The following is a 22,060-nucleotide window of genomic DNA, read 5'->3' as shown; positions in this document are numbered from 1 at the left end:
TTGGGTCCATCTAAGTGTACATCTTCCTGGTGCGTTGGACTTTTATCACTACTAACCAACCTTTGGATTTCTAGCACATGCTTTTAACTGCAGAGTTTGGCCCATTTACATCGATGACAACGGCTAATGCATTTGGATTGATCGCCACCAGTTCATTTTGCTCTCATGATGTATTTCAAAAGAAAGATAATGAGCCCAGAAGGAAAGTATGAGTTGTAAGAAGAGATGCTGAATAAAGGTGAAGGTAAACTTGTGAGTGAATCTAAATCAGTATTGACTGCATGAAATAAACATGTGAAAAGATATCAAGACAGAATTGAAATCTTGGAAGTCAGGAAGCTGAGAGAGTTAAGGCATTCAAAGGTTATTTATTATTTGGGAGGAGGGTTATGATACTGATTAAATTTGGACTTTGTAATATCTCAGTTCATGTCAAAATTTTGAAAATGATATCTAAAGTGACAGAGTCAAGTGAATACATTGCAAACTAGTAAAGAAAAAAGAATGGAATTGAATAAAAATTCATTTAAGTCGAAAGAAGGGAGGGAAATGCATAGAAAGATAAATAAAAGCAAAATAAAAAAAATAAGATAGTGAGAACCGATCCAAATATATCAGCAATGTGAACCAACATAAATGAACTAACTCTGCAGTTAAACAAAAAAGAATTTTTAAAAAATAAACTTATTTGATGTTTGTTCCTAAGAGACCTGCTTCAAGCATAAGGGCTCTGAAACTAAAAGAATGGACAATTACAATACAAAATAATGTTGTATTAATTAATATCAGACTTTGAGGCAAAAGCACTGGTAGGAATCCAGAATCTTGGGATAAGTTCAATTCCACAATTCATACTTGAATGCACCCAATAACACAGCTTCAAAATATACAAAACAAAACAAAAAATTCTTTACTTACAGGTAACTAAATAGCATAGCTTTAAAGTGTATAAGGCAAATACTGATAGAAGGATGAATTTACCAATCTACCATCATAATGAGAGATTTATCAAAGCCTTCCTTTGTGATGGATAGATCATGCAGACAAAAAAAACCCAGTAAGAATATGCAGAAATTTACAAACATGATTAACAAAGTTAATGTAATGGACAACTATAGAAAAAACTCCAACAACAGCAGAATCCACCTTTTTTTTCAAGCACACATTGTACATTTGTGGTAGTAGAGGAGTTGAAGGCAACAAAGGGACATAAGAGATGGTGTTTATGGGGAAGATGGAAGTCTAGATAAAGAATAAAGAGAAGGAAGATAACAATAAGAGAGATATGTTGCATAGACCCATGAGGACAGTGCACCATAGATTTTAATGATTAACTGAACTCTTTATCCAAATGAAAAATGAATGAATAAGTAAATAAATAAAATGAAAACCAAAACAAAGGTATATATAATATCAGCTGGTCTCCAGAGCATGCTAAGAGTAGCTTGAAAAACAAGAAGAGATTTTTCTATTCTAGCATCAAAGGATGGTTGTCTCTAATGATTTTCTCCACCTCTGTGTAAGAGAGACCTGTTTAAGGGATCTTTTTTTGGAAGAAAGACATACCAAGATATTGTGATAGAAAAATGGGAAAAGAAGGAAAAAAATTTCCTCCTGGCAATGAATTGCTTCTGTTTTTTTTACAAAGAAACACAAGTTTCTTTGAAACCCAGGCTAGAGGTGATTAATAACAGCATTAAATTTCTGATAGATTCATGACAGTATCACTCTTCAAAGGGTATTATTATTTATTGTTATTATTATTATTATTATTATTTGAGAGAGACTCGGGGAAGAGCAGAGAGAGAAGGAGAGAGAGAGAATCCCAAGCAGGCTCCACATCCAGAATGAAGCCCATCTCCGGGCTGGATCCCACAAACTCTGAGATCATGACCTGAGCGGAAATCAAGAGTCAGATGCTTAACTGACTGAGCCACCCAGGTGCCCCAGACATTATTATTTTTTAAAGTTTTTACATAAATTCCAGTCAGTGAACATACAATTTAATATTGGTTGTAGGTGTACAATATAGTGATTCAGGACTTCCATACATCACCCAGTGTTCATCACGATAAGTGCCCTCCTTAATCCCCATCACCTATTTCCCCCATCCCCTCTGGTAATCATCAGTTTTTCTCTAAGAGTTTGAGTTTGTTTCTTGGTTTGCCATCAGTTTTCTCTAAGAGTTAAGAGTTTGTTTCTTGGTTTGCCCCCCTCTCTCTCTTTTTTCCCTTTGCTCATTTGTTTCTTAAATTCCACATATGAGTGATATCATATGATATTTGTCTTTCTCTGACTTATTTCGCTTAGCATTATCCTCTCTAGGTCCATCCATGTCGTTGCAAATGGCAAGATTTCATTATTTTTTATTCTCAAGTAAGATTCCATTGTGTATATATACCACCTCTTTTTTATACATTCATCTAACGATGGGCACTTGGGCTACTTCCATAGTTTGGCTATTATAAATAATGCTGCTGTGAACATCAGGGTGCATGTATCCCTTTGAGCTGGTACTTTTGTATTCTTTGGGTAAATACCTAGTAGTGCAATTGCTGGATCATAGGATAGTTCTATTTTTAACTTCAAAGGACATTACTGATATGACTTGTCTGCTCTACAACTGGTAATGGGTAATGTGGTATAGCAGACCACATACAACACCTACTATGTGTTGAGCCCTTGCTAAGGCCTGAGGATTAGAGTGACAGTGAAGACAGGTCCCTGCTCTCATGGAACTTATATTTTAGGCATATATTATATTAAAACAGATATTAAATAAATATTACAAATAAGTAGTTTTTTAAAAAAATTTTTTTAACGTTTATTTATTTTTGAGACAGAGAGAGACAGAGCATGAACGGGGGAGAGTCAGAGAGAGGGAGACACAGAATCTGAAACAGGCTCCAGGCTCTGAGCTGTCAGCACAGAGCCCGACGCGGGGCTTGAACTCACTGACCGCGAGATCATGACCTGAGCCGAAGTCAGCCACTTAACCGACTGAGCCACCCAGGTGCCCCACAAATAAGTAGTTTTAAAGATATAAAATATGACAAAGATATAGTATAAGTTACTATTAGAGCATACTTATATTTGGCTCTTTTCCCTTTTGTTTTATTTGATAATGACATTCTGTTTACGATTAATAACATGAATTACCTTTGGTCGCTTATGGACTATTTGTTCAATGAAAATTTTCTATTTATTGACCCTGGAGGATAACTAAAAATAATAAGCTGGGGTCCCTGCCTCTGAGGTTTTTATAATTTAACAAAGAAGATAGGACAGATATATGATTTAAAAAAATTTTTTTTAAGTTTACTTATGTTGAGAGAGAGAGAGAAGGAGAGGGAGAGAGAGAATCCCAAGCAATCTCTGTCAGCGCAGAGCCCGATTCGGGTCTTGAACCCATGAACCAAGACACCATGACCCGAGCTGAAATCAAAAGTTGGATGCTTAACCAACTGAGCCACCCAGGAGCCCCAGGACAGTTATATGACTTTAATGCAAAGTAGAAAATTATACACAGATTTTTTAAGTTTACCCAAGATTTTTCACGACATCCCTTTGGAAGAAATCGCACCTCACTCCTAGGAGAGGAAACGTAGGTGAAGAGTGGATGGCATGTGCAAAGTGACCCAGAAATCTGAAGATGAGGTGTGACTTCCGCATTCCTAGTACCCCGTCCCCCAACCTTAGTGATGCTGAGAGTTCGTCCACATGAAGCATTTGGTTGCCCTTTCCCACTCACCCTCTACTTGCTCCCTTGTTTCTGAACTTCCTCAACTTTCCGTATCTCACAATTTCCCCATTTTTACTCATCATATGCTTTTTCCTCTGCCTTTCCATGTAAGACATGTTCCTGGTCTCGCTAAGGCTGACATGGTGTGCCTCAGATGTCTTCCTCTCTGCTGCCTCTGGAGCTGTGCCCTGCTGGTGTCCCTCTCTGGCACCACCCCCCACCCCCACCCCGGGCTCTCCAGAGCCTCCTTAGCCTGGAAGCATCCCAGTACTTGCCCCAGCAATCAATCTCTATTTCTCTCCCTCGTAATTCAGTATCTCGCAAGAGTCCGTACCTTATCATTCCTCTACCCTCCCTACCCGCTCTGCCCATTATCGTTCAGTGTGCCTTCTGCTTTCACTGGAATGACTTTTTTTTCAGAGCACACCAAGGAGCTATGAGTCACCAAGTCCAATGGCAACTCTTGGTCTCCTCAAAGTGTGTTTAGCATCTGGTTCTTTTAGCTCTTCCTTCTTGAAACTTCACTCATGGTATCGTAAGACACCATGACCTCCTGGTTCCTCATCTGCTTGGCCTTCTTTCTCTGAATGCTCACTTTACTCTGGCTTTATAAGTCCTCCGACCCGACCGTTTCCTGTTATGGATATCTTAGTACGGTGACATTCGTCACCACTAATGAACCAGTATGGATACTTTATTATTCACTAAAGTTTATCCCTTATTCAGATTTACTCAGTTTTCTCTTAATGTTCTCTTCCTGTTCCAGAGTCCTACCCAGGGTTCCAAATGACACGATCGTGTCTCACTTCCCTTGTTTTTCATGACCTTGACTGTTTTGAGGAATACTGGTGGGGTATTTGGGGGGATGCCCCACTATTGGAATTTGTCTGATGTTTTTTGCATGATCAGACTGGGGTTAGGAGGATGACAGCTTTCATAGGATTCTTCAAGGAATCCGTGACCCAAAAAGTGTTCGGAAGAGTTCAGGGCAGGACTTTCCCAATGATTTGACCTTGGCTCTTGTCATTCTATTCCTAGGAGTCTCATTACTTCAGTCCTTACCTCTATGCTGAGGGCTTCATAAAAGAAGTCTAACACTGAATTCCTACCAAGTTCAAAAAGCTGTTCTAAGGTCTTTACACACATTAACTAATTCAGTTCTACAATAATACCATGAAATAAATATTACAATTATTACTGCCATTTTCCAAGTGAGATACAGCAAGTTTTGATAAATTGCCTGAGGCACCCAGTTAGGTCACACAGCTGGACGGCCCAAGTGCTGGGAGTCTCACCCAAGCTTCAGAGCCTGTGTTCTTAACAAAAATACCATGCTGCCTCTTCCAGATTCATATCACCATCTCTGAACTTGAGTGGAGACATAACACTGTGCCTTTTAGCCTTTCCATGCTTCAACTCTGTTCAAAGCTTTGTTTCTTCTTCTGCCTAACATTGCCATTGAGATTTTAACCAAGACAATCAGATAAAAGAATGTAGAAGCATAAAAACTGGAAATAAAGGAAAAGAAAACTATCTCTACTTGTAGATTATGTGATAGTACATCCAGTAAACCCAAGAGAGTCAACGGTGAAAATAATAAAATCATGAAATTATTTTAAAAGATAGCAACCCATAGTGATACCAAAACAGTATAGGGTGGGGTTGGGGGGGGAGAAAGCTCTCTTTTACAGGACAATACCAGCTAGGAAATGCAGAAAGGTGGATCTCAAGGGAATTATGTTGAGTGAAAAAAATCTAAATTCAAAAGTTACATTTTGTAAAATTCCATTCCATAGCATTCTTAAAATGACAAAAATATAGAGATGGAAACAGTGTGGTTGCCAGGGATTAGGAAGCAAGAAGGCAGGTAGTTGTGGCTACGAAAGGTGGAGAGATCCTTGTGACAGGAACTGTTGTGTTATCTTTTTTTTTTTATTAAAGAATTTTTTTAATGTTTATGTATTTTTGAGAAAGAGAGAGTGCATGCATGCAAGCAGGGGGAGGGGCAGAAGAGAGAGGAAGGGAGAGAATCCCAAGTATGCCCCACACTGTCAGCACAGAGGCAGACGTGGGACTCGAACTCACGACCCTGAGATCATGACCTGAGCCAAAATTAAGAGTCTGACACTTAACGCACTGAGCCACCCAGGCACTCCGGAAGTGTTGTATATCTTTTTTTTTTTTTAATGTTTATTTATTTTTGAGGGAGAGAGAGAGATAGAGCATGAGTGGGGAAGGGGCTGAGAGAGAGGGAGACACAGAATCTGAAACGGGCTCCAGGCTCTGAGCTGTCAGCACAGAGCCTGATGCAGGGGCTCGAAATCACGAACCACAAGATCATGACCTGAGCTGAAGTCGGTCGCCCAAATGACTGAGCCGCCCAAGTGCCCTAGAAGTGTTGTGTATCTTAACTGTGGTGGTGGTCATATGAATCTACACATGCATTCAAGTTGCATAGAACCAAAAATACACGTACTACACTGATGACGTAACTAAATACACACATACGCTATTCATATCAAATTGGCAAAATCTGAATAAGATTGATGGATTGCACCCATGTCAATTTCCTGGTTGTGATACTGTGCTGTAGTTAAGGGGGAAAGTGAACGAAGACTATATTGGATCTGTCAACATTATTATTCACGACTGCCTGTGAATCTACAGTTATTTCAGAATTAAAAGTTAAAAGCTGTTCCCCTTCTTGTTCTTGTTTCTCTTCATGACCCTTACATTCCCATCGTCTGTGTCACCTCAGCTGGGCACCAAAGCATCCTTTTTACATTCCGCTGCTTCTTTGCCCTCATATGGAATCACTTCCCAGGAGTCATTACTGCTGCCTCTGCAATCCTCCTGCACATGCCTCCTTCTCATCCAATACCTTCACCCTCTCCTAAGCCCCCAACTGCTCAGCTGCCATAGCAATAGCGTCTTATTATTCCTCCCTACCTCCCAGCTCTCCAGCCCTCCATTACATCCTTAAAATGTTGCCCAGTCAAGCTTCCTACATCACAGAACCAATTGCCCTAGGAGCATAGTCAATGGCCTGGAGGAGAGGTCTCATACATTCTCCATCCCTGTGATTGACCTCTGGTTGCAACAACAAACCTCCCTTCTTTTTGTTTTGATCCGGGAAGTGGGTTTGTTAAACACGGACTAAGTTTTTGTTGTGGGGTGGTACTGACTATTTCATTGCTTTAGTTTGGAGATGGGGTCCGCTGATCAATCAGCAGGTGGCAGATTCCTCAGAGTCATTAACTAAACGTGACCGTAGAAGCTTCTGAGTTACTCCAAGTCTTTGCCTTTCGCGGTGCTGATTGATCTTCAGGGCCTGGTACCCCCCGATGGGGGGTTGTTCCCTGCGAGCCAGGTAAGGAGGAAGGCTGCTCTTTGCTGTACCATGTTGGAAGGGTGAGTCGGGTTCACCAGGCAGGTTCAGCAGACTACGTCACCCGGGCAGAGGGAATATTGTGTTCAGGGGACTAGGAGAAGCATGTTGTGCTGGCGTGTGAATTGCAAAGGTATGAATAACAGAAATGTGTCCGTGGAAATAATGTGAGCGAAGGACCTTATAATCTGTAAAATGCCCCACGAATCCTAATTGTTTCTCTTATTGAGCCTCCAGCAGGGTTGTTTTTAGGACCAAATGATAAAATATGTAAGGTTACTTTGTGAACTGGAAAAAAATATTGAAAATGTTAATTACTTTAAGCCTCGATTGTGTCAGAACAAGGAAATGGAGTTTCTTTGAATTCATCTTCTAAGAACTGTTTGTGATCGTTCTGTTACTTTCCTGCTTCTCACCTATGTTCACATGAATAGGTTATAATGGATTTGAAATATATTAAAACATGGTCAGTTTCCGGTTCCCTGCCAACGGGATCACCACAGTTTAGCTTAAACACTTCCAGTCATTTCTGGTTGTGGTTGGCTGTCCACATCATCCATTATTTATTTAAACGATTGCATCAATATGGGCAGCTGTAGGCGCTCAATAAGTGCTTGGGTACGTTGGCATTGGCTACATTGTACATTCATTCATTCATTCATTCATTCATTCAGACAAATATCCATTTTCGTTCAGCAAGCGGAAATGCTTGAGGAGAATGTGGCTGGGGCAAATGTTCGGTGTCACAGGGCTGGGAACTCGGGGGGGGGGGGGCGGGACAGGGTTAAAGGAAGTTAGTGCCATCAAAGAAAATGTATGTGGTCCCCAGGGGAAACAAGAGGGGAGGCTGTGTGTTTTGAGGGAGAAAATCTCAGTGTGGATGGTCACATTCTGCAGGAATTAGCCCCAAGCATCTCTGACTTATGTGTGTTGTTATCAGACCCTCGATTTCTGAGGTCTGGCTGGACCTGGCGGGCCAAATAGTCAGTTCCCATAACCCAACAATGAGTGACTCACAGGGTAAGACCCTTTGCAGGACAATTTGTGTTTCATCGAAAATTGCTACCAAGAAAAAAAAAAAAAATCAGGGGTTGGGTGGGAAGCCGGTTATTTTCTGTTTACCTTGGAAGGGAGAAAGGAGGCAGGGAACCAAAAATAGTTTTCCCAGCTGCTGTCTCTACATCAAAATGGTCATGTTTGGGGATCTCAAATGCCTGTGCAAATGAAATGGGCAGAGATGGTGATTTTCTGCCCCGGGAGCCTTCTCTGTTGACAACAAGCTTCTGTACATGAAAGAGTTAACCACACACTTACCACAGAATGTCAACCTGATGAAAATTAAAGCCTTATCAGATAAGAAAAACAAGGGGGTAGAAATATACTCTTGTTCTTTGAAACCTAAAAACAGTTTTTCTTCAAACGTTTGAAACCTTTTTCTTGGGACGGAATATTTTTAGTAGAAATATGGTACCTCGGTGAATCCCACCCAGAACCTTCTACAGGGACTCTTCTGTGAAACAGACCATGGAGTTGAGGAGATTTTCAACTGGAGAGCAGCAGATTTTCCACTGAGATTTCAAAAAATACCAGGTAGGTAAGTCAGTATGATGCCGGTAGAAGCTTAGGATCAGAAGGGAAACATAGACGAGAAGGAATCAGAAAAGGTCACCGGAAACGAAGGAACCTTCAGGAACAATGTGCTCCTTCTCAGAACCACAGCCCAGCCTGACTGTCAAACACACCGAATCCACATGCTCAGATGCCAGGGTGGCCGTGGATCGAAGGTTGCCAGCAGCCCCCTGGGTCTCCCCAGGAGTCCCCTCCTCACCCGGAGGGCACTCTGCCTCCCTGCTCTCAAGAATCACTCCAAGTTTAAACAAGACACAGCGTATACCGTTTGGACTGGATGTTTGCGCCCCTCCCCAGATTCACATGTGGAGCCCCCCACTGCCCAGTGTGATGGTGTCACGAGGTGGGGGCCTTTAAGTCATCATCTGCAGCCCCGTGGCGGGTCCTCATCTGACTCCCGCCATGCGGGCCCCTGATCTCGGATTTCCAGCCTCCACAACTGCAAGAAGTGAGGTTCTGTTGTTAACAAGCCCCCCAGTCTACGGTATTCGTCATAGCGGCCTGAAGGGACTAAGACGAGTGCTACGCGTTGGTGACAGGGCTCAAGCCCTTTCACGGAGAAGGACTACCCAAACATGGAAATGTAGATCACAAACTAACCGGAGGGGGAAGAACTGCCTTAGAGTCTGGGGTTCTTGGTGCTTGGCCAACAGCCCTGCTCTCGTCTGCAGTGACTTCCTTACGTCGGGTTTAGTAGGAGCAAACAGCAGCCCGAGAGTATTCCCCAGATCCACATGCTGACAGGTGCTACCCCATAGACAGAAGAATAGGACATTTCAGTGGGGATGGAATGACGGCGTGGACCACACAGCACAGGGAGGAGGCTAAGGATGCCGATTAAACTATACCAACAGCCCTCGCCTGTACTTCAGGAACTGGCCTCAGAAAAGCAAACTCCACTGAAGGGCTTCTGTTGAGTTCAGTCTATGGACTCAGAGGGGGCCCCTCTTCCCTCAGCCAGCGCTGGAGGAAACACAGCCTTCCCTGTCCCCCGGGCTCCGTCAGGTCTCCGCTCTACATCATTCCCACCTCATATAAATTCTCAGTTAACGCACAAAACCAACGGTCTCTGATCATTTCAGTTAGCAGATAGATGCCATTCTTTTCAACAGAGACCTCAGAGTGACAAGGTGACGTGGCTTAGCACAGCGTTGAAGAAATGGACTTTTCACTCTGCTGTAGGGCAAGTATTTAAAATATTTAGTAAGCTCTAGAATGTCGGGCTGAAAGGGGGCTTTCAGAGCCTCTCTATCAATGTGCTCGCATGCATAGACAGTTCGTACTTCATCTCAAGAGTTACTGCATGCCAGGGGCACCTGGGTGGCTCAGTCGGTTATGCATCCAACTCCGGCTCAGGTCATGATCTCATGTTTGTGGGTTTGAGCCCCACGTCAGGCTCTGTGCTGACAGCTCGGAACCTGGAGCCCGCTTCAAATTCTGTGTCTCCCTCTCTCTCTGCCCCTCCACCGCTCACACACACACTCTCTCTCTTTTAAAAATCAATAAAAATGTTTAAAAAAAAAAGAGTTGCTGCATGCCAGATGCTGTTCTAGCTACTTTATATGTATGGACTTCCCTAATCTCCTATGAAGTAGGCTATTAGGAATATTAGTGATAATTAATATAATTATTATATTATTATAATGAAAATATGATCAAATATATAAATATATACTAATTTATATATATAAAATACTATAGTATAATTAATATGAGTATAAATAAAAGTCATTTAATAACTAGCTAGGTATTAGATAAGTAGTTCTCATGGTCTCCCCTTTGTAGACCATGGGAGCAAGGCACCCGGAGGTCCCGCGACCTTCCCAGAGTCACACAGCCAGTCCGTGGTGAAGCCAGGGTCTGGATCCTGCAGCCCGAGAGGAGAGGGTACCCGTGGCTGATTCTGTATCTCCTCCCTCTGTGTCCCGGCTGCACCCCGTTCCCGTGGCCACCATAGTCTGTGGCCTCCCGCCGCCCTCGACCTGCCTCTGACCCACGTAGCGGGAAGGCTATGGTAGGGGTCTTGGTGGGGGGTGATGAGAGAGAGCACAGAGCTGTTGCTCACGTTGAGACGTGGCGAGGGCCAGAGTCAAGAGGGGGCTCGACTGGGGGTGTAGGATTTTGCCCAGGTTTCCTGGGCAGTCAGGTGGATGGTGGTGCCTTTCGGTGGAACAGGAAATAAGAGGAGAGAGGGCGGGACGATTCTACGTGTATCGAGTTTGAGAAGCCTGTGAGACCTCCATGTGGAGGGTCTGCTAGGCCTTCGACCGTGCAGATTAGAAGTCCAGCAAGTCACACTTATTGAGCACCTACTGTATCCTGGTTGCTTTAGGCAGGCCATCTTGTAAGCCTTACAGCCCCCCCAGTGTGGGCATGTGTTATTCCCATTTCATTTCATTTTATTAAAGATTTTCTTTTTTATATATTTTTTAATTTTTTAGTGCTTATTTATTTTTGAGAGAAGGAGACAGAGCGCGAGCGGGAGAGGGGCAGAGAGAGAGAGGGAGACACAGAATCCGAAGCAGGCTCCAGGCTCTGAGCTGCCAGCACAGAGCCCGACGTGGGGCTTGAACTCACGGACCGTGAGATCATGACCTGAGCCGAAGTCAGATGCTTAACCGACTGAGCCACCGAGGTGCCCCAAGATCTTATTTTTTAAAAGTAATCTCTACACCCAGCGTGGGGCTAGAACTCATAACCCAGAGATCAAGAGTCACATGCGCCACCGACCGAGTCAGCCAGGCAGCCCGTTACTCCTATTTTGTACCCACAGCAACTGAGACCCAAGGAGCTTTAAACGAGCCGCCTGCCGTCAGCTCTTACCTAGAGTGTCTAAAGCACACATCGTGTTTTTCCCTTCCCCAAGGCCACTCTGTGTTCTCCTGTCCCTTGCAGTTTAGAATCCAAACCCCTGTGCCTGGCGAGGCTCCACATCTTAGCTCACGCCCTGCCTTAGAAATGTTCATGCCCGCTGCCTGCCCCGTCCCTCCAGCCCAGTAGAGCTCTGTGCGGCTCTCAGCACCAACCGTGTCTTTTGTCCTCGTCCTGCTCACAATGTGCTCACTTCCCGCCTTCGTGACTCCTGCTTCTCCCGCAGGCCTGCCTCATCGCTGTTCTCTGGGGAAACTTCTGGACCCTACTGTCTGCTTTTGTGGCTTATCCCTCTACACTCCCAGACCACCTGCAGTTACTTTTCCCAGTGCTTCCCACACTGTGCCAGTCCCCTGCGCGCCCCCCTCGCTAGTGCCTGCAGGGAATGGCACTCGCCGCTTGTCTTGAAGGGAAGTTGAGTCACACGTGTCCGAGCTAGGGTTTGAATTCAGGCCTGTAGACTCCGTAAGTCATGAGCCCCTTCCACGCTCCCACGATGCCGTCCAGGTGGGAAGAATGCCAAGCAAACAGATGAGACGCAGAAGTTTACTCCAGTAAGAGGAGAGGGCGCCCCCAGGAGCCGGCCTTCGAGACCCCAGGTGAGGAAGTGGCAGGGGAACTGCTGACCGGAGTGTCCTGTGAGCTGAGGACATGCGGACGGTCCCATCAGACTGTTGGCCGCCAGGCAGAGGAAATGGATCGTGTCCCCGACGCGGCAGGGGAGGATTTGAGCTCTTTGGTCGGGGCAAAGGCAGCATGAAAGTGGCTTTCAAGGGAGTCAGTCTGGGGATGGACGAAAGAGTGCTTCAAATGCGAGACTCAAGGCTTGCCTAGAAGCCCGTGGCCCCAAGGACGCCTGTGGACAGCTTGCTGCCTTTGCGGAGGGACGGAGCTGATAGCCCGTCTGGGGTGCATCGCTTATCGCCTCACCACTTGGCTTTCCTCACCGGTCCGATGGGAGTCATCACGACCCCCGTGTCGCAGGGCTGTGGCGAGGGTTCCTCGGGCTGGTGGGCACGGAGTGCACAGCTGGGTGTGGCTGGGTCGCACCAGCCCGTCGCAAGCCCGGGCCCGGGACCCTGGCAGAGGGAAACGAAACCGACAGCCTGCCGAGTGAAAGGTAGCGACAGGCAGTGAAAGCCGAAAAGTGAAATAAATGGCAACATGATCGAGGCGAGCTGAGCTGCTTACCCTTTGCGGTCTCTGTGCTCCCCCGGGTGTTAGCAGGATGTCTGAGGAAACTGCCCTTTCATTTCACAAAGGGTTTTTTTTTTTTTTTTTTTTTTTTTTGTAGTTTGTTTTGCTTTCCACTTAAAATAAGGAGTTTTCTCTTTACAAAGGTGCTTTTTTTTCTAAATCAGTCTCTGAACAGAGGTGTCACTACCACAGGCGCCGGAAGCAGATACCGCACGGCCGCTCAGCTGGGTTCAAGGCTCTCTGCCCTTCTTCTTCTTCTTCGGGAGAGGGGAAGCCACCGCGGCCGGGACAGCTGTCAGCGGTGTCGCCTCCTGCAAAGTCAGCGCCCCCAAAACTCCCGGGAAACTCACAGAGCTCCGAGACAGGAAGAGGCTGACGTCAACCTGAGTTTCAGGGGTTTGAGCAGAACTCTTAGCAATGATTCCTGTGCCCTTTACTTGGTGTCGTGATAAACCGATCTTTCTCAGGGGAGACGGGCCCAAGTTTTCTCCATGGGGCTCGTTCCATTTTGGAATGAAAAACCCCCTTTGATGTGTTTTGAAGGAGTGCTTAGGTGCCTTCCACCTCTTCCTGAGAGAGGAGCGTGCCTTCTGGACGTCTAGGACCGGAGAACTGTTCACACACGGTTGGGGATGTCGCGGTTGGCCAGCACTGTCTATAAACGTGCTTCTTAGAGACTCGGGGACTGTGAGAGCAATCAGTTTGTTCTCCACCTGCGATGTTCCCATTTTCTCCAGAAAGGAATTTTTTAAAATGTTTTTTAATGTTAATTTTTGAGAGAGAGAGAGAGAGACAGAGTGCAAGCAGAGGAGGGGCAGAGAGAGAAGGAGACACAGAATCCGAAGCAGGCTCCAGGCTCTGAGCTGTCAGCACAGAGCCTGACACGGGGCTTGAACTCACCAGCCGTGCGATCATGACCTGAGCCGAAGTCGGACGCTCAGCCGACTGAGCCACCCAGGTGCCCCCAGAAAGGAATTTCTTGAGCCAAAGAAAGCTTCTGCGAATCCTCTGTCTATATTACTGGAATATAATTGTAATTCGAAATTGGTGGTGTTTGATTTTGATAATTTTTGTAATTAACGACCAAACAGTGCTCCTAGCCTTCCTGTCTGTCCCGGCTGTCTGCGTCAACACGAGGCAGTTACGGACCTCAGACGCACCGGGTTTGCACTAAGCACAAGCATCTGTGTGTTCCATCCCCTTTCTCTGCGCGTAGATCTTGGATGTCCCCGTGTGTTGTAATTATCTGTGCAACCAATTTCTCTCCTGATGGACGAGGACTTCCCGGAGGCCAAGGACGGGGCCTACATTCGTCTCTCACTCTGTATCTGCCACACAGTAGTTGGCATTTGCTGAATGATTAATAAACGAAGGAATGAACACGTAACTGAAAGTCCCGCCACAGCCGAGATGGTCCCCCAGCCGCCTCACTGCTTCCCTCCGCCACCTGGCCATCCACTGTGCTGTGGCAATGTTTTCTAAACTCCGAAAAACTCCACAGCAGAGAAAACTCCCACGATCCTGCCCCAGGGGCATACACCTATCCTTGCCTTTTTTTTTTTTTTTTTTTAATTGCTGAGAATACGAAAAGCAGCGAGGCTTCTACAGAAGGTATCTATTTCTGTCCCAAACAGAAAAGAGTGGGTGATTCTGTGGGCAGAGATTCCTGAACACGGTGGGTTTGACTCATGCCTGGAGGTGCTCAGAATTTCCTCTGTTTTGTGGGTGGCTGGGGCAGACGTGGTTCGACTAAAGTGCTTTCTTTGAAGAGCAGTCAAAAGCGAGAAAGGCAGTCCAGACTGCTCTTGGGGGCCGGGGCCGCGGGGTGGAAAGAGCCCTGGAGGGGAACAGCAGGATTCGGAGAATTTGAGATTCCAAGGACTCAGTGGGACTCAAGAGGTCAAGTCAGTCGCTTGAGAAGAGGAAGGGGCAGCTACAGGGCAGCCAGGTTTGGATTTTGTGAGCACAGACACGGTAATTCATGTACAGCCTCAGGAGCTGTGACCTTCCTCATTGGTACTTTCTTCAATTTTTTAAAAAGGGAGGGTAAACTTCTTTATGGCACATGAATTTATGACCTTAGCGGCCGCTTAGAAGAACAGTAAAGAATGCAGGCTCTGGAACAAGATGGCCTGGCTCGAATCCGAGCTTCTCCTAGTCGTATTACACTAGGCAACTCAGTGAACCTCAGTGAGCCTCAGTTTACCAGGAGTAAAATGGGGATGATAATAAGGCCTACCTTAGTTTGAGGATTAACTGAAGTGACCCTATGCCTTCACATGATACCTGCAAGAGGGCACACAGGCCGTGAATATCGGCCCTTGTTATTATGATTCGCATTTAAAATGTTTCTTGGAACAAGCCTGAAAGCAAACACACCTGAAAGGAGGCAGGAGGCGTTGGCATCCAGGGTCACGGCCCCGGCTTGCCTTCACCGGCCCTTTCCAGCCTTCAGCTTCACCCCTCCACTCCTGTTTCTCTCCCCATGCGGGTGGCCTGGCTGGAGACTGGGCGATTCTCCACGTTCTTCAGGGGGAGAGGAACCTGCTGCCTCTTTAGAACTTCCTCTTTATTCTTTACAAACAGGCTGCTCCTCCTCCTCTTTTGGGAAAAAGCATTCCCGGCACTGGCCCACCTTCCCACTGCCTGTGGCAAGAAGCAGGTGGGGAGCTCGGGGAGAGAGCAACGCAGAAGGCACATCTCACCAACCTGCCTCACGCCTTGCACCCCGGGCAGGCCTGCATAGAGGCCCAGAGTTCTGATCGGCACCTGGCTCCTTCCATCTCCCCAGTGAGGCGACCTTCTGGTCACCCCCCACCCATGCCACCCACACTTTGGTACCTTGGAGTCTTCTACTGTCTGACATTCTCCCGTTTGCAGGATGGGGACATCGGGATGGCTTGTCAGGCTGCAAGCACCGAGACTCTAGCCTCATGGTCCCCTGTTAGTGCAGCTCGGTCAGGGGTGAAATTTGCATGTAGGGAAATTACATCCCGGCCTTCCTGCCTGTTACCCGGGGACATCGTATGGTACTGGTGACCCCGATCCAACGATTCACCGCGTGAAAGCAATCTACCAGACACCGTTGACATGTGTAGACTCCGCAGGATTATAGTGAGAGTAGGGCTCAGGAGCTTCTCGTCTGAGCAGAAGTACTGATTTCTATCAGAGAACCGCCAGCCATTTGAGCCTCGTTTTGGTCAGCGCACACACAAATGCTTTTATGTCTGCATGCGGTATGGGTCATTTGTTTCACTGCCCCAGGAAACCCCTGGGTTTTCAGTCTGCTCCTCGTGGAGCATGGTCCATGTAACACAACTTCAGCAAAATCATTAGGCAACACCAGCCTCCAACCCATGTCCTGATATTCACCAGCACAAATTCAGTCATTATGTCCCAGGGCCGCCTTCTCTGAGAAGCCTTTCCAGACTCTGCAGGAAGCATGTTACCCTCTCTGTTCTGACCGCTGAGGCACATGCCCACTTCGCCACGCACGACTTTGCGATAGTTGATCTTAGGTCTCTCGCAGCTTGGTTTTCCCCGTTAGCGTGTTTGAACCAGAATCTCAAACCCCACCCTAGACGTCCTGAGTCAGAACCTGCTCCCTAACAGTATTCCTGGGTGATTGTAAATACGTTAAAATTTGAGAAGTACTGCATGAAGGCACCTGTTCTTAGTGAACAGAAACGAAATAACGGAATCAGCCCAACCATGGGAACCGTCATTCTGTGGATTTCAATCCTAACTGCATCTTAAATCATTTGAGGAACTTACAAAACAAAACAAAACAAGTTATCGTTCTGTCCAGTTCTCAGCCCCAGAGAGTCTACCCTAATCGGTCTGAGTTGTTCTTGGGTGGGGCTTGGATATCATTCGTTAATGCATCCCAAAATACACACTGGGAACCACCCCTGCAAAGCCATTTCCCAGTGAGCCTTGCATTCTCTCACTGATGGATGCAAATCCAAGAGTAACCAGAGAATAAGTCAAATAGTCAAAAAACCATCTGAGTAATCTGAGTGGAAAATACCTAAAATACCAAGAGATGATATTATTGTTTGCCCCCAAATGGGTGACTTATCTGAAAGCCTGGTGGGGATTCAGTGTTGGGGATTCACTGTTGGCTCTCCTTTAGCAGTCTTCTAGAAGGAACTGCTCAGCACATGTTTCATCTCCATTGTTAAGCCATGAGCAGCTTGACGGCAAGGACTGCACCCTCTGTCATCTTTGCAATCCCAACGCGTGAACGGATGGATGGATGCATGTCGCTGAGCGTCAGTGTAAAGATGTGAGTGAATATTGGACTGGAATTTTAAGAGGATGGATTCTAGTCCTGGCTCTCCACTTTTCTTGCTTGCCTAGTGTTTTTGCTTTGCCCTTGGCACTCTTTTCTTGCTGTCTTCCCTAGGTACTACCCATGCCTCTTAAGTTGCCTTTGCCAAGCCAACCACCACTCCCTTAAACCAGGGAGGGTAACTTTCTGTGTCTCATCCTCTCTGTTCATGACTATGAGTGTTAAGATAGTAAAGAACACATTCAGAGGTCTTACTTACCTGGTGACCCTGACTCACAGACTATTATACTCCAAACCAGAGAATTACACTCCAAATTTTGTCTGTCTGTACATTTTTCTAAGGAGATAGTTAATAGATCTCGTCAAATTTTCTCAAGGTCTCACCACTCAAAAAAGATTAAGAATCAAAAAGGTAGATGGGTAGGGGTGCCTGGGTGGCTCAGTCAGTTAAGCGTCTGACTTCGGCTCAGGTCATGATCTCATGGTTCGTGAGTTCAAGCCCCGCGTGAGGCTCTGTGCTGACAGATCAGAGCCTGGAGCCTGCTTCGAATTCTGTGTCTCCCTCTCTCTCTGCCTCTCCCCCGCTCACACTCCGTCTCTCTCTGTCTCTCAAAAATAAGGAAACGTAATTTTAAAATTTTTTTAAAAATTAAAAAAAAAAAAGGTAGGTGGGTTCTTGCTATCACATTGTTCTCCCAGCTGAGAAGTTCAGGCTCCGTGTGTAGGAGTGACAAATGACTTGATAAAGATGCAGTGAGGTTCTCTGGGCCTGTGTGTGTGTGTGTGTGTGTGTGTGTGTGTGTCCCCCTTGGTGCTACCTGGGCCACTGGATGACTCCACCTAAGCAGAAGTTTCCTGAAGAAGATATTAGGAAGACAGGAGAGGAGTAAGGTCTCTAAGGATCTCTGAGCTTTTCTCACCTGACACCTACCTAAACAAATAGCTGAACAAGAGATGAGAGTAATCTCAGGATCTCAGGAAGTTTAGAGACACCCAGGAGCTCCTGGGGGCCCCCAGGTGGGCATAGAGCGATGCCATCATGGCGCACATTGTCAGCCTGGAGAGAAGCAGTCACAGACTCTACATCCAAAGGGATCAGAGGCTCTCACTTCAGCCTCCTGCCTGGTTTGGGAAATCTCTGAACCATATTTGACACCTGCTCGTTTAGACTCTGCCTAACGTCTTCCAGAGAAAGGGGGCCCTGAACTTTGTGGAGAGGAAAGGGGTGGAGGAACTTTTTACTCTGAATGCTCGGCTACTCGAAGCTCACTGTACACAAATAAACCTATGGCTCAAGTTCTCCCTCTTCTGCCTCTCACGGCTGCGCAGAGTTCGGGGCAGGGAGCAGACAGTGGACTGGATTGTGCCTTCTCTCCTAAAGCCAAGAATCTGCGCTTGTGTGGGCTGTCAGCTCTTGGGTTGGAAAAATGTGAAAATCACATATCCTTAATTTCATTTTCTAGGAGGGGAAGTAAAACAGAGGTTGGAAGGTGGCAGAGGAGAACCAGCCTGGAAGTTTGCTGGAGGGAGGCCACAATGTTGCCCTGTCCATCTACCCAGCCAGCCTGTGCACCCCTCGATGGCATCCCCCAGAAGTGGCCAGCCAGCCCCTCTCTCTGAGCATTTTCAAGGACAGAGGGCTTCTAACTTTTGAAGCCATTAGTTGAATGAAGACCTTTCCTTTTCTCACAGGGAATGGCCTGCGATAAAGAGAAGAGAGACAGGTCCCCACCCGTGTGAGACGTCTCCCATGAAAGACAAGGAAATCGTTGAGGGGGAAGAGTCCCTGAAGAAGTGAGCAAGCAGCAGAAGGCCCTCCGCGGCCCTCTGCGATGTTTTTGCCTTCATGCTCACAATTGCAGCCTTCACGGAAGCAGTGGGTCGCGCCTGAGCGCAGTGCAGCAACTTTCAAGAGTTGGAAATAACCTGCAATGAGATGTCAGGCATTGGTACCTTGCCACCCAAGTGCCTCTTTAACCCAGACCGTGTGTGTATGTCTTCAGTCTGGAAACTTTTTCATCCAAAAATACCCCAACTTGAACATGCCTTTTAAGCAGAGCTTCATTTATTTCCTTTTCAGAATTTTTGACAGAGCCACAGGAGTCTCCAAGTCAACTCTGTCAACCTTCTCATCTTACAGAGAGAAACTGAGGCCCAGGGAGGTAGAGCAATTCATCCAAAGCCATGCTCCTCCAACAATGTTAGGAGGCATCTTGGCTCACTTTCAGCTTCCTGCAAAGTTTAATTTCCCCTTAATCTTCTCTCCACTGACCTCAGAAGACACGCCCCACTTTCTAAGAGAACTCCTAATTTTTGAAGTTTCTAACTGGCCCCTGGGCAGTGAAGGGGACGGGGAAATTCACTTGAATGTCCACCATGTTGAGGGATAGCCTGACTCAAGTGTGACTCTAGCTCTTACAGAAATGACTTCAACAAGACATTGCACAAAAGACATCGCTTCCAGAAAACTCAAGACTTAGCCAAAGAAATCTAAGAATACTTCTCTTTGAGATGAGTGGGGTCAAGGGGTGGAGTTGTAGTGGCCAAGAAGAGTTCTTTGCTAGCACCTCTAACCCACCATGAGCAAAGTCACTTTTTGTGTGTGTGCCTCAGTTTTCTCAAATCTAAAATGGAGATCCAGGTCAAGTGTATCCAATCAGATTGAACTTCAGAATCAAATATTCTGTAATTGAATACTGGATTTCAAAGCTCTGAATGAAGACAAGTTATAACATATCTTACTCATTGCTTTGGTGTGGATTATAATCCAAGCGATAGCATTGGATTTCTTGAGTTCAATAAAATGTTTTAAAACTGCAAAATAAAATAAAGTAAAATTAAATGGAACGTATGTACAGGTGACAAAGAGCACTGCCTATTTAACATGCTGTTTTAGAGAAAGTAGCAGCTCTTCTATGAGGTAGTCCCTAAGCTTACCAAAGTCCTGTCTCCCCAAGGTATATCCTGAAGATGAGCAAGGTTAACCATGGTAATAACACTTGGGGTCTAGAGAAATTGAATGATTAAACATAGAGGATTAAACACTTTGTGTTTTAATGACAGATGTGCAGATGGGAAATTCCAGTGTGGGCAGTTGTCTTTAGAAGAAGGGATAATTAGACAAAAATATCATCTTTATGGGTTTCCACACTTTGGTGGTTTTTTGTTTTTTTTTTTTTGTTTTTTTTTTTTTTTTAGTCTAGGGGATGAAGATTTGATCACAGAATTCCTAGAATGAAAGACGATCAAAGCATAGATAAACTCTCAGAATTTCCACAATTCTGAGAAAGGTGCCTTCGCTAACGTGCCATGTTGGTAACATCAGGAGAATTCTCTTTTTAACCACATCCCAGGACCCAGTAATACAGAGATTAAAAAACACCCAGGTTGACTAATACATCCTCTGCGACTCATCACCATTTTAATTGGTGGCTTTGGAAATTTTCAGAATGAAAATCTGCCTTATGAATCAGCTAGAAATTGCATCTGTTGATGGTCTGTTTGATTTTGTTAGAGACCTCTCCCCTCTGAGGAGCAAAAAGTCTTGTTTATTTTAAGACTGGGCTCTTCCTCTTGGAGAAGAAAGTCTGAGATGAGATTATTTCTTACCCTGGGGTGGTTCCTAAACCAGATATTCATCCCATAAACTCAACTTATTTCATCCTCTTTGGTCACCAGGTTCTCATGTGCCTCTTGACTGGACTATGGAAGGGGCCTCCCAACATGTCTCTGTGCACCTGATCTCTCTCCACTCTGTGCCAGAGTCACCTCCACAGAAGTGTCTGCAGTGAACAGAAAGAGTGTAAATCAGGGAGCCTTGGGCTTGAACCCCAACTCTGTCACTGTCTCTGTGACTTCTGAGTTTTGGGTTCTTCATCCAGTGAGTTTGTGACATCCACATTGCAAAGTGGGTATAAAGATTGAGATACAACTTACACGTCTGGCACATAGAAGGTACTCTATAAATGGTCGTTTTTATTTTTGGGTAATTTTCCATTGACTACCAAATGAAGTTAAAATTTATAACTTGCTATCCAAGGCCTTGGATCATTCATTTGACCCCATCCTATCTTTTCAGCCTTGATCTCCCATATGCCCATCCAGTGTCAGGGGGCACAGTGGACCACTTGCTGTTCCCTTGTGCTCTGCTGTGTCTTTGTCACAGGGACCTTTCTCTCTGAGAAAGTTAAAGCCTTAGGAAAATTTATTTACCTAGGGAAATTTGTTCATATCCCAGGGCTCTTTTTGCATGCTGCCATCATTTACATCTGGCCCACATGGATCTCATCGCATTCTAATCTGAAGTGCTGTTGTGATACCTGTGCCTTTATCTCCCTTGCTAGGTTATAAGTCTGTTAAGGACCGAGACTATGTCTTATTCATTTTCATATTTTCTACAGTGTTGAGAAGGGGATTAAGAGGTTTTTGAATAGATTTTTGGAGACCCGAGTGAATGAAAGAGTCCTCGTATTACTTCCACTTGCCTCACTCCCACCAAGACCATTCATATCTTCAGATCACCAGCGACTGACAATAGCACAAGTTTACTTGAAATGTGTTTCCCAGAGATAGGTCATGACTTATTGTAAAGACTTTTCTGTTCTAACTTGAACTGTCCTCCCACTTTGCAAAGACCATGCTGAAACAGAAGTCATGTTATAAGCCTTTCAAAAATCATGCCCTCTTCAACTCCACAATGAAGAAATTCCTATCCCTGGGTCAGTTCACAGCCCAGCATAATCTGGCTACTTCACCAAATAAGCAAAAAGACTCCTTAGATGCATCATCAGGTTTCACTTCTTAACACATCTTTCTGTGGCCAGTTAGCATTATTATACATCTAGAAGTTAAGGCAATGAAATTGTAGACTTTGATACCTTATCTGTCTTCCTGGGTAAGCAAGGGAAGAAGTTATTAGAAAATTCACACTCAATTAGGA

At 45.5% G+C, this 22,060-nt stretch overlaps 1 protein-coding gene across 2 annotated transcripts in view; it reads right to left on the bottom strand.

Annotated features, from left to right (window-relative positions):
- The window catches only part of IL2RA (interleukin 2 receptor subunit alpha), a 56,778-nt gene that overhangs the window by 33,607 nt on the left and 1,111 nt on the right, over positions 1-22,060 (bottom strand). The window contains exon 1 of one of the 2 annotated variants that reach the window (XM_019460876.2): positions 15,669-15,751. The exons of the other annotated variant lie outside the window; for it this stretch is intronic. Coding sequence (XP_019316421.2) covers positions 15,669-15,693 — 25 coding nt within the window. The 5' untranslated portion in view covers positions 15,694-15,751. Of the gene's footprint in view, positions 1-15,668; positions 15,752-22,060 lie in introns of those variants that run through there. 2 annotated transcript variants of the gene reach the window in all.

The sequence above is a fragment of the Panthera pardus genome, unplaced genomic scaffold, assembly GCF_024362965.1.
Source record: "Panthera pardus isolate Hobbes unplaced genomic scaffold, ASM2436296v1 HiC_scaffold_6, whole genome shotgun sequence".
Classification (NCBI taxonomy): domain Eukaryota; kingdom Metazoa; phylum Chordata; class Mammalia; order Carnivora; family Felidae; genus Panthera; species Panthera pardus.
This window is presented reverse-complemented; position numbering and strand designations above follow the sequence as displayed.